Here is a 12775-nt window from a genome sequence, read left to right as displayed (position 1 = left end):
TGAGATTGCGGGTTCGATCCCTGGCCTTGCTCAGTGGGTTAAGGATCAGGCATTGTGTGAGCTGTGGTGTAGGTTGCACACGCGACTCAGATCTAGCGTTGCTGTGGCTCTGGCGAAGGCCGGCGTCTACAGCTCCGATTAGACCTCTAGCCTGGGAATCTCCATATGCCACGGATGCGGCCCTAGAAAGAGACCAAAAAAAAAAAAAAAAGAAAAAAAAGAAGTTGAAAATGCTTTCAATAACCTTATCTACCTGACATCATAACTTACCCTAGCCTACCTTAACTGCATAGAATATTACCTTACAATTGGGCAAAATCAGCTAATGCAGAGCCTATTATATAATGAAGTATTCAATATTTCATGTAGTTTACTGACTAGTGTACTAAAAGTGGAGAACAAAATGGTTGAATGGGTACAGAATGATTATAAACTGTGAATGTCTGTTTACCCTCATGAACTGGAAGCTGTGACTCTCTGCAGCTGCCCAGCATCATGAGGAAGTATGCTAAAACATATTACTAGCCCAGGAAGAGATCAAAATTCAGAGTTCTGAGTACAGATTTTATGGAATGCATATTGCTCTTGCACAACTGTAAAGTGGGAAAATCATTGTCAAACTATTGGAAGTCAGGGACCATCTATATTCTATTCAGGGTTTTTATATTTAATTAGTGAAAATAATAGGGTTAAATGCATCAGCTCTTTGTCAGGAACCAGAAGTTTCAGCTGGTTTTTCTATAGACCAGACACTCTTAGTTTTGTTTCTAACAGTAGGATATAGATTAAAATACTCAGTCTGAACTATTTAAGGAATAATATTTATCCTTTTTTACATAGTAATAAGTATATTTAAAATTTAATGCCAAAATACATGAAAGAAGATATCTACTAAAACTACTAAAACAAATTTGAATAGTATTTCTAAATCCTTCTTAAAATTGAATTAATTTTTCAAGACTCTTAATAAAAAACTGTGGAACTCTAATGAGGTTTATTCTAGGGGCACCTGCCATTTGCTGATGTGGCGAAACCACTCTTTGTGATGCTAGATAGAAAGAGGCAAGGAAAGCTTTTAGAAATGCCATGGACTCATATCTTTTTCGCTTAGTTGAGGATATTGCTTTATTGACACTAAGTTAGATGTATGAACCAGCGAAGTGCTATTTAACATTTTACTAAATAAATATGTTAACATTGTCCTAAATAAAAACACTGGTATAAAAATATCTGTGACATTCTTTCTAAGTAGTACTATAAAGCTATAAAGGGGATTTAGGTGCCACAGAGTATTAAGCTTTTGTTATGCAACAAATTCAGCTTGTCTTTGATAGGAACCCTTGAAGTCAAGGGAAAATGTCCAGACATTCACTGTAGTTTTCCATATCCATGGTTAAGTAAATCAGGAGCTTGCAGTGCGTGGGTGGCTTTGGGCTTTTTATACTAATCCATAGCCAATATAAAATGCTGTAGCTGGGCACTCTGCCAGACACAGGTATACAAGGTGAAATAATGTGCCACCACTTTTATCAAGGTCTCACAGCTTAGAAGGGAAAACAAGCAAATGTATGATAACTTTAGTAAGGAAATAGTAGTGTCCTAAAACAGGAAAACTGGCATTATGATTTGTCCATTGGCTCAAACCAAAAATCTAGGTGTTTATGATAAATTTAATCTGCATCTGACCTCCTTATAACAGTCCATTCCAAATCTTAATTATTCCACATCAGCAATTATTTCTAACATTTATTATTTCTTTCCATTCTTATTATCAATGCCCTTATCCAGACCACCATCATATAATCTGAGCATATCTCTCCCCTATTTAAAAGCCTTGAATATCTTTCCATTGCTCTTAGTATGAAATCTGAATTCTTTATATAACACACTTGAATATCTTGTCCCCCTTCTTACCAATCCTACTTCACTTTTTTTCTTAACTGAGAATAAGTGAAAGTCCTAGCCGTAGCAATCAGACAAACAAAAGAAATAAAAGATACCAGAACTAGAAGTGAAGAGGTAAAACTGTCACTGTATGCAAATGACGTGATACTATACATAGAAAACCCTAAGGACTCAACCCAAAAACTACTTGGACTGATAAAAAAATTCAGCAATGTAGCAGGATATTAGATTAACATTCATAAGTCAGTCATATTTCTGTATACTAACAATGAAATATTAGAAAACGAATACAAAAATACAATGCCTTTTGAAATTGCACCTCAAAAAATCAAATACCTGGGAGGTGAAGACTTAGATACTGAGAACTATAAAACATTAATCAAGGAAATTAAAGAAGATGTAAAGAAATGGAAAGATATTCCATGCTTCTGGATTGGAAAAATTAATGTTGTAAAAATGGCCATACTACCCAAAGCAATCTACAGATTCAATGCAATCCATATCAATTTATCCATGACATTTTTCACAGAACTAGAACAAACCATCCAAAAATTTATATGAAACCACAAAAGACCCAGCATTGCCAAAGCAATCCTGAGGAACAAAAACCAAGCAGGAGGCATAACTCTCCCAGACTTCAGGCAGTATTACAAAGCCACAGTAATTAGGACAGTGTGGTACTGGTACCAAAACAGACATACAGACCAATGGAACAGAATAGAGAACTCAGAAATAAACCCAGACACCTATGGTCAATTAATCTTTGACAAAGGAAGCAATAATATAAAATGGGAAAAAGACAGTCTCTTCAGCAAATGTTGCTAGGAAAACTGGAAGGCTGCATGTAAATCAATGAAACTGGAACACACCTTCACACCATGCATGAAGATATACTCAAAATGGCTGAAAGACTTAAATATAAGACAAGATACCATCAAACTCCCGGAAGAGAACATAGGCAAAATATTGTCTGATATCTACCTTACAGATGTTTTCTCAGGTCAGTCTCCCAAAGGAACAGAAATAAGAGCAAAAATAAACCAATGGGACCTAATCAAACTGACAAGCTTTTGCACAGCAAAGGACACCTTACAAAAAAAAAAAAAAAAAGAAAAGATAACTTACAGAATGGGAGAACATAGTTTCAAATGATGCAACTGACAAGGGCTTAATCTCTAAAACAGACAAACAAGTTATACAACTCAGTAACAAAAAAGCCAACAACCCAATTGAAAAATGGGTGAAAGACCTGAATAGACACTTCTCCAATCCCACTCCTGGGCATCTATCCAGAGAAAACCATGACTTGCAAAGACACATGTACTCCAGTGTACTCCAGTGCTGTTCATTGCAGCCCTATTTGCAATAGCCAAGACATGGAAACAACCTAAATGTCCATTGACAGAGGAGTGGATCAAGAAGAAGTGGTACATGTACACAATGGAATATTACTCAGCCATTAAAAGGAACAAAATACTGACATTTTTAGCAACATGGATGGACCTAGAAATTATTATGCTAAGTGAAGTCAGTCAGACAGTGAGGCAACAACATCAAATGCTATCACTTACATGTAGAATCTGAAAAAAGGACAGACTGAACTTCTTTGCAGAACAGATACTGACTCATAGACTTTGAAAAACTTATGGTTTCCAAAAGAGACAGCTTGGAGGGTGGGGGGATGTGCTGGGGGTATGGGATGGAACTCCTATAAAATTGGATTGTGATGATCATTGTGTAATTATAAATGTAATAAATTCATTGAGTAAAATAAGAAGAAGATGTGGTGTATATACACAATGGAATACTACTCAGTCATAAAAAAGAACAAAATAGTACCATTTGCAGCAACATGGATGGAACTTGACACTCTCATTCTAAGTGAAGTAAATTAGAGAAAGACAAATACAATATGGTGTCACGTATATCTTGAGTCTAATATATGGCACAAATGAACCTTTCCACAGAATAGAAAATCATAGACTTAGAGAACAGACCTATGGTTGCCAAGGGAGAGGGGGAGGAAGTGGGATGGATGGGGAATTTAGTGTTAGTAGATGCAAACTATTGCCTTTGGAATGGATAAGCAATTGGATCCTGCTGTATAGCACTGGGAAGTTTATCTGGTCACTTATGATGGAGCATGATAATGTGAGAAAAAATAATGTATACGTGTACACTAGAAAATTGACAAAACACTGTAAACCAGCTATAATGAAAAAAAATCATTATTTAAAAAAAATTTAAAAATAAAAATTACAAACTAAAAAAAAAAAAGAAAGGATTTCATGGTAAATCTGAAGTGTTTAGTCATCATTCAGTTTTTTTTAAAAAAAAAAGATATTAAAGTTACTTTCTACAAGTATTTTGTCACAGTAATGAGTCTATTTTAAAATACTCTTTCTTGGATTTTCCTGGTGGTACAGCTGGTTAAGGATCCAGCATTGTCATTGCTGTGGCTCCAGTCATTGTTGTAGCATGAGTTTGATCCTTGGCCTGGAAATTTCTGCATTCTATGGGCATAGCCCCCCCAAAATATTCTTTCTTTAGGAAAAATAATTTTATTGAGAAAGTTGAATTTGAACATCTGAATTGAATGCCAATGACAACATAAACATATCAAATTCCTTTTCGAATGATATAGGTGACGAATACAAAGTTTTTGCTTATTCTAAAAACTAGGCTTTAGACCACTGTGCTTTCAGTGTAGATCAGTTACTTCTTAGGGTTCATAGAAATAAATAGTATCATATATCATCCATGTAGGAATGTTATAGGCAGAGTTATCTTCAGAAGTAAAAATTCATCTAATTTGGTAATATCTTTTTCCAATGATTGTAATTCTATCTGGGGAATATAAAACTCTTGAAAGAAAAATTTCAGTCTGAAATAGATTCTTAGACTCTTAAAGTGAACTAGGTTATATGAGTACAGATGTTCATTGCAGCATTTTTTAATAGTAAAGAATTAGAAACAGGAATTTCCCTGGGGTGCAACAGAATTGGCAGTGCCTTGGGAGCAATGGGATGTGGGTTCTATCCCAGGCCGGGCATAGTGAGTTGTGGATCCAGCATTGCCACAGCTACATCTTAGGTTGAGACCGTGGCTTTGATCTGATCCCTAGTCCAGGAACTCCGTGTTCCACAGAGCATCCAAAGAAGAAGAAAAAAATCAAATTAGAAACAATCTAAATGTGCATTATTAGCTGATATAAGTGCATTGTGATATATTAATATAATGTGATGCTATACTGCATTTAGCATGAATAAATTGGATCTATATTTATTGAAGTGGAAATGCTTCAAAAGCAAAAGTTGAGTTAAATGAAGAAATTTCAATAATATTTGATATACCATATTCTCTAGAAGTATTTATTTTTTGGCCATGCCCATGGCATGGGGAAGTTCTTGGGCCAGGATCGAACCCACACCACAATAGTGACCCAAGCCACAGCAGTGACAATGCCAGATCCTTTAACCACTAGGCCACCAGGGGACTCCTAAAAATGTAAATATTTTAATCATAGAACAGACTATATTTTTGTGGATATATATGTATGTGCACATAAAAACATACCATGTATCCACAAAAATGTAGTTTTATTATTTATATATATATGTATATGTATATACATACACAGGTATACACACACACACCCATATATATATAGTATGTAAAAATGAAATAGAAATATATACATCAAATTAAAAATACTGTTTACTTCTGGGGAGGGAGTAAAGAGAATAATGGAATAATTTTATTTTTTTCACAAAAATGAAAGCTGTGAATTAAATATTATACGATGTTAGTATTTTTAAATCTAGATAATTTGTACGTTAATGTTGGTTATATTATTCTGCATGCTTTTTTTTGTTGTTTGAAACATTATTCTGCTTTTTAAAGTATATACTCAAACACCCAGTAATTTCACTTTAGTTACCACTAAAGAGAGCTTGTATACTGGCACATATTCTAAGATGTTCACTGCAGTATTGTTTATAATTATGAAAAATGGAAATAACCAGAATGACAGATGATGTTACTATACAGCTAAAGGTCCCATTAACTTTAATTTAAAAAAAAAAAAACTATTTTAGTAAGTAGAATTTTTTATTTCATACTATATACAAAAATCAGTTCTATGCAGACTATAGGCCTAAATGTGAGGGTTAAGTAATAAAGCTTTTAGAGGAAATCATAGGAGAATACCCTTTTGTCTTTTTAGTAGGCAAAGATCTCTTAAACCAGAGTTAATTAAGAGAATTAAATAAAACTAAAATTTGATAATCTGAACTGTATTAAAATCAAGAACTTCTGTTTGTTAAAAGGTATCAGGTTAATTAAAAGGCAACTTTCGGAGTGCAAGAAGATATTTATAGTATATATGTCCAGCAAAAGGCTAGCATCCAGAATATATAAAGTATTCCTCTGAATTAACAAGAAAATGACAGTCAACCCAATATAAATGTGAGCAAAACATTTGACAAATATTTTAGAAAAGATCATATCCAAATGGGCAATATACATGTTAAAAAGCGCTCAACTTTATTTTTTTCCTCTTTTTTTAAAGTTGGACGTTTACATTATTGCAGATCTTACTTCATTTCTAATATAAGCATATAATGATGTAGATATCCATATAGGCACTGCTTAGCACCTCACACCTTTTGAAATGTGTTTTTTTTAATAAGTTCAAAATATTTTCTAATGTCTCTTGGAGCATTTCTTGAGAGAAAAAGTAATTCTGGAGTTCCTGTCATGGCTCAGTGCTTAACAAATCCGACTAGGAACCATGAGGTTGTGGGTTCGATTCCTGGCCTCGCACAGTGGGTTAAGGATCCGGCATTGCTGTGAGCTGTGGTGTAGGTCGCAGACTCAACTCAGATCCCATGTTGCTGTGGCTGTGTTGTAGGCCAGCAGCTACAGCTCTGATTAGACTCCTAGCCTGGGAAACCTCCATATGTTGCGGGTGCGGCCCTAGAAAAGATAAAAAGGCAAAAATAAATAAATAAATAAATAAAAGAATTTGAAAAGAACAAAAGGAAACGTGGTTTAAAAAAAAAAGAAAGAAAAAGTAATTTTAAAAGAAGGTTCTTTAATTTCACATATTTGGTTATTTTCCAGACATTATTCTGGTATTAATTTCTACTTTATATTGTGGTCATAGAAGATACTTTGCATGCTTTATTTTTTAAAAATTTTATTGAGGATTGTTTTATGGTCCAGCATTTGGTTTCATCTTGGTGAAAGTTCTATAGCACTTCAAAAGAAACTGTATTTTGATGTCATTGGGCAGAATGTTTTATAAATATCTATTAGATCAACATTTTTCTTAGTGTTTTTCAAATATTCGATGTCCTTGCTGATCTCCATCCATTTGTTCTGTTGATTATGAGAGAAGTATGTAAAAGTCTTAATTTAGATGTTTTCAGATTTTTAAAAACACTTTGTTAACATGGGTTTTTAGTATCCTTTACCAGAGCCTTGTTTATCCCTAGTCATTTGAATCACCCTTTCAGATTCTTTGTTAAGTGCCCTTGATTTTCATCTAGATTCTTCTCTCTAGCTGATCAGAATTCAGATGTCTCTCCAGCCCGCGAGAGCTCTGGGAATAGTTCCATTTATAACTCTGCTAGTTCCCTGCTTGCCTCGTTGAGTTTCATCCTATGCATGTGCAACAAAATATTCAACCACAGATTCAAATGAATTCTTATGCAGATTTCCACAGTTCTTTCTCTTTGTAGCTTCCTTCTTTCTGAGTACAGTGCTTTATAAATTCCAAACTCCAGTCTCCAAACTCTGTGAAGACCTCCTCTTCCTGCATCACGGCTGGCGAGTGCCTCCTGGCAGAAATCTGGACTCCCATTAGGGTTAGGGTTCTCTTTGTTGATTTCCTTTCTCTCAGGGGCCACAGTTCTTTGTAGCCTGTCCTTCAGCATCTGAATACAGTCAACTCATATAATTTGCCCATTAAGAAGTAGATTTTGAGTTGTGGTTCTCATACCAGAGTGTCAGAAACACAAGAATAAATGAGTAATAAAACAGAGTTAGTAAATAGCCAATGCTTATCCTGCTTGGGGGTGCCTGGATAATGACTCTGTCAGCCGCTTCTCCAAATATCCATTAAGATGTGGTTTGTTGGAGTTCCCGTCGTGGCTCAGTGGTTAACGAATCCGACTAGGAACCATGAGGTTGCGGGTTCGGTCCCTGCCCTTGCTCAGTAGGTTAAGGATCCGGCGTTGCCCCTGAGCTGTGGTGTAGGCTGCAGACGCGGCTCGGATCCCGCGTTGCTGTGGCTCTGGCGTAGGCCGTTGGCTACAGCTCTGATTCGACCCCTAGCCTGGGAACCTCCATATGCCGTGGGAGCGGCCCAAGAAATAGCAACAACAACAACAATTAAAAAAAAAAAAAAAAAAAAAAGAAAAGATGTGGTTTGTTGTTGCTTAGTTAAGTTTGACTCAAGAACAAGGTAGTCCCTAATGATTATAAATGCGTCCTTTTAAAAGTAGGGACTGTGTGAATTCTTCCTAAAACAAATGAACTGTAAGCATAGAATACCTCTATAGAAGCATGAAGTAATATTTCTAATAACTGTCGCCCCATATTCTACTGGATTAGTTATCTGAGAGCCAAAGAAAACTAAGTTGAGATGATCTACACCTGCTTTTTCTTTGTGGGACCATCATGCTACATTATGTTCTATGTTCTTAGCTAAACAAACCAAGAACCTAATTTAAACTTAATCACTGTTTGGATGGGTATATATGTATGCATGTGTGTGTGCCTTTCATATAAATCTGTAATCTGAGAAGCTTCAAATATGTAAGATCTCGATTTTTTTTTTTTTTTTTTTTGCCTTTTCTTCCCAGGCATTTGGAGATTCCCAGGCTAGGGGGTCTAATCGGAGCTGTAGCCACCAGCCTACGCCACAGCCACAGCAACATGGGATCTGAGCCAGGTCTGCAACCTACACCACAGCTCACGGCAATGCCAGATCCTTAACCCACTGAGCAAGGCCAGGGATTGAACCTGCAACCTCATGGTTCCTAGTCAAATTTGTTAACCACTGCGCCAGGACGGGAACTCCAAGATATCAATTTTTAAAACATTTAATAGGTGTATTTATGTTTATATGAACAAAAATATAAGTATACATACCAAAATGTTAACATCAATTTTTTCCAGAAGTAAACTGGGTGGGGGGAAGAAGAGACACGTTGTTTTGTTTTTTCACATTATATACCTTTTTATTTGAATTATTGTAAGAATTGTATTTCTTATTTTGTTGAGTACATAAAAGTTTAGAAATGTTATATTTTCCTAGTAAATGATATTTTGACTATTATGTAATGGCCATCTTTTTCTTTAATATTTGTTCTTAGTATATTTTATTTTTTATGCTTCTAAAAATCCTTTCCTTGCCTTCAATTTTATTATTATTATTTTTCTTTCTTTAGGTCTGAATCTGCAGCATATGGAAGTTCCCAGGCTAGGGGTAAATGGGAGCTACAACTGCTGTCCTACGCCACAGCCACAACAACACTATATCTGTGCTGCGTCTTCGACCTACTCCACAGCTGGTGGCAACTCCAGATCCTTAATTTACGGAGCAAGGCCAGGGATCAAACCTGCATCCTCATGAGTACTAGTTGGGTTCCTAAACTGCTGAGCCACAACAGGAATTCCCTCATTACATTTTAAATTTCTTTTTTGTCCTCTTCTAATTTGTAAGTTTTTGTTTTCCATTCTTTAATGTTTTTTCTTGAAATTATAACATACATTTGACAGTCTGAAGTTCATCAGTACACCTCACTTCTCCTTTAACAATACAGAGATCTTAAAATGCTTTAACTCCGATCTTTTCTTTCATTGAACATCATTTTGTTGTTCAAAATTTTAGTCCTGCCTTATGTTATCTCTGCCTTCACTTAGATATTTTTATTGCTTTGTATAATAGATAATCACTTTGTTCTGTGTATGCATTTACAAATGTCTTTCATCATCATTTCCTATTTTGTTTCATACATTGCTTTTGAGTTCCTTTATTTTCTTCCTAAAGTATATTATGTAATAGTTCTTTCATCTAGGATCTATGAATGGTTAACCATGGAATGTGGAAAATATTACTTATTTTCCTTGTGGCTTTTCTTGTTGATATCAGAAGTCTATTAAGTTCTTTACCTGTTAAAGTAGAATTTAAGTGATTTTTTTTCAATCTTGATTTTAAAGTTGTCTTTATTTTTAAAATTTACTTCAGTGTGTATATGTTTCTAAGTGTAACTATAGTTTTATTAATTCTATTTTCAATTTTTGATACTATCTTAATCTGTTAATTCATATTTTTATTAGTTCTCAGTCTTCAACTATTGTATATTGAATTGCCTTCTCTCCATTTTCTCAAATATCTCGGAATAATTTCCTTTTTTTTGGTCTTTTGTCTTTTTAGGGCTGCACCTGCAATGTATGGAGGTTCGCAGGCTCGGGTTCAAATCGGAGCTATGCCACAGGCATAGCAACGCAGGATCTGAGATGAATCTGTGACCTATACCACAGCTCACAGCAATGCCGGATCCTTAATCTACTAAGCGAGGCCAGGGACCAAACCTGTATCCTCATGGATCCTAGTTGGGTTGGTTAACCACTGAGCTATGATGGGAGATCCCTGAATAATTTCTCTTAGATGCTTTCTTTCTGGCCTTCTCATTACAACACTCTTTATATATTGTTACTCTTTTCCTTCTGTTTCTTTGTGTTGTGTTTGATTTTACAAGTTTTCATTAGCTTTATGTGTTATTAAACCCATCCGCTGAGTTTCAAATTTTGTTATGTTGTTTTTACTAACTTTAGTTGTCTATGTATTAACATATCTCTATGTATTATTTAGTTCTTCTTCTTACTTGTCCTCTCTTGTTCCATAAACCTCTGCTCTTTTAAAATGTATGTTTATCACCTCTTTTTCCTTTTTAATCAACATTTAAAAAATTCTAATTTTATAAAAACTCCTTTTGAACTATTCTACTATCTCTTTCCTTGTTGTGCATTCTCCCATTTTGAGTAGGGTGATATATAGACTGCCATTACTGACTTCATATGTAAACTTGACTTTTTTGAGAATTATTTTCTCTGGTGGTTTTCTTTCTGTACATTCTCTCAGTTGTAGAAACCTTTATGTAGTGGATGATGGTCACTGCCTGAACTCTAGAGTACAATGGCCATAAACCAGTTTTTACATTGATGTCAATTCTTCAGGTCTGTATGACATATAATGGCTCAATTTTGAAACTTAATATAGGTTTATGATTCTGATCTCACATGGTTGACTCTGTCTAGCCCTCAGAGTAGGGGTAGGAAGGCTATCTTTAATGGAACTTCAACTAGAGAATCTCACATATTGAGGTTTTCATTCAGCATATCTCCCAGGTTCCTAAAGTTAGTCCATTTTTGTCTCTCAGCTGTGAAGGGCCTTGTATATAAAGTTTCATCTCCACTCAGATCTCCAGATGTGAGGTCTCCATGGGCAATATTTGATCCAGGTCTCATCATGACAGCTTAATTTCATTGTAGTAGTAAGGGGTTTTTGTTTGTTTGTTTTTTGTCTTTACCTGTCATTTAGAGATTTACTCAGCTTTCAATTGTATGTATTAACATTTTTTTTACTGCTACTTTACATAGCGTGTCTATGTGTTAAAAAATGATGTAGTAAATAGATGATTTTTAAGTTAAATAATTTATGTTCTAAGTATTTAGCATATTTATTTAGATAAAGTTAAAAATCACTAGAAGGCAGTTCCTATCATGGTTCAGTAGTAACAAACCCAACTAGTATCCATGAGGATGCAGGTTCAATCCCTGGCCTCACTCAGTGGGTTAAAGTATCCAGTGTTGCCGTGAGCTGCAGCTCGGATCCTGCATTGCTGTGGCTGAGGTGTAAGCCGGCAGCTGTTATCTCCCATTCGACCCCAGCCAGGGAACTTCCATTTGCTGCACGTGCAGCTCTGTAAAACAAAGAAAAAATCCACTTGAAATATTTTACTTCCTAGGTGCTCATTAAAATTCAGTTTTGTAGGATTTGTTAATATACTCTTGTTTTTATTTTACTGGCCATCTAATTCATATATTTTAAATATTTTTCTGCCTTTGTATGTGTGCTTCAATATTCCTTAACTTACAAATTTTAAATAATCGTTTATGTTAATTTTCATAGGATGAATCTTCAAGAAGAACTGGATAAACTTAAAGTACATATGTCTGTTGATAAAGCAAAAATACAAGAATTGAATACATTTATGGCAGAGAGAAGAGAAGGTAATTTTTTGTGAGGATAAATATTTAATGTAGGCAGTTTTAAATTATCTAGTTCTTTATTTTTCATTTTCAATTTTTTCTGAGTCTTACCCTGTTCCCCCTCTTTCCACTCTTTACTATTCATACCTCATTAATATTTTCACCACTCATGAGAAAATCAAATAGAGAGAACACCTAAAAGTCATGTTTATAATTTATTAAAAATTTTAAATAGATATTTGATAAGAGGAAAAATATTTGTTTTTATTATTCATTGATAAAACTTTATGAATTATCTTTGTTCAGAGTTTTATAGATAATAGAGTTTGTTGGTAATATAGTTACTCACTATCAATAATTCATTTGTATTTTCATATGCTATCACATTTTTATGTAAGTGGCTTATTTCACCTTTATGTCCTGGAATCTAAATCTTAGAATTAGGAGGAAACTTGAACATCTGCAAATCTTCAATCTGCCTGACCCCTACCCTGAAAGTATTCACTAAGAGGCAAATTATCTATTCCAGTTGCAGGATTATTTTTTTGTTAAAAACAGGGTAACTATGTTTACTGTATGACTTCAG

The 12775-nt window shown here is 34.7% G+C and overlaps 1 protein-coding gene across 12 annotated transcripts in view; it reads left to right on the top strand.

The window, feature by feature from the left end:
• The window catches only part of CNTLN (centlein), a 326291-nt gene that overhangs the window by 190008 nt on the left and 123508 nt on the right, over window positions 1-12775 (top strand). For all 12 annotated transcript variants that reach the window (XM_084984605.1, XM_084984594.1, XM_084984632.1 and 9 more), the window contains one exon: window positions 12110-12210. In XM_084984605.1, the coding sequence (XP_084840731.1) occupies window positions 12110-12210 (101 nt within the window). The remainder of the gene's footprint in view (window positions 1-12109; window positions 12211-12775) is intronic.

This window comes from Sus scrofa, chromosome 1 (genome assembly GCF_054392235.1).
Source record: "Sus scrofa isolate SSC_HxYL_T2T_F1_AM1 chromosome 1, Sscrofa_HxYL_maternal_Yorkshire_Landrace_v2.0, whole genome shotgun sequence".
NCBI lineage: Eukaryota > Metazoa > Chordata > Mammalia > Artiodactyla > Suidae > Sus > Sus scrofa.
Note: the sequence above shows the minus strand (reverse complement) of the source record. Positions and strands in the feature narration are given on the sequence as shown.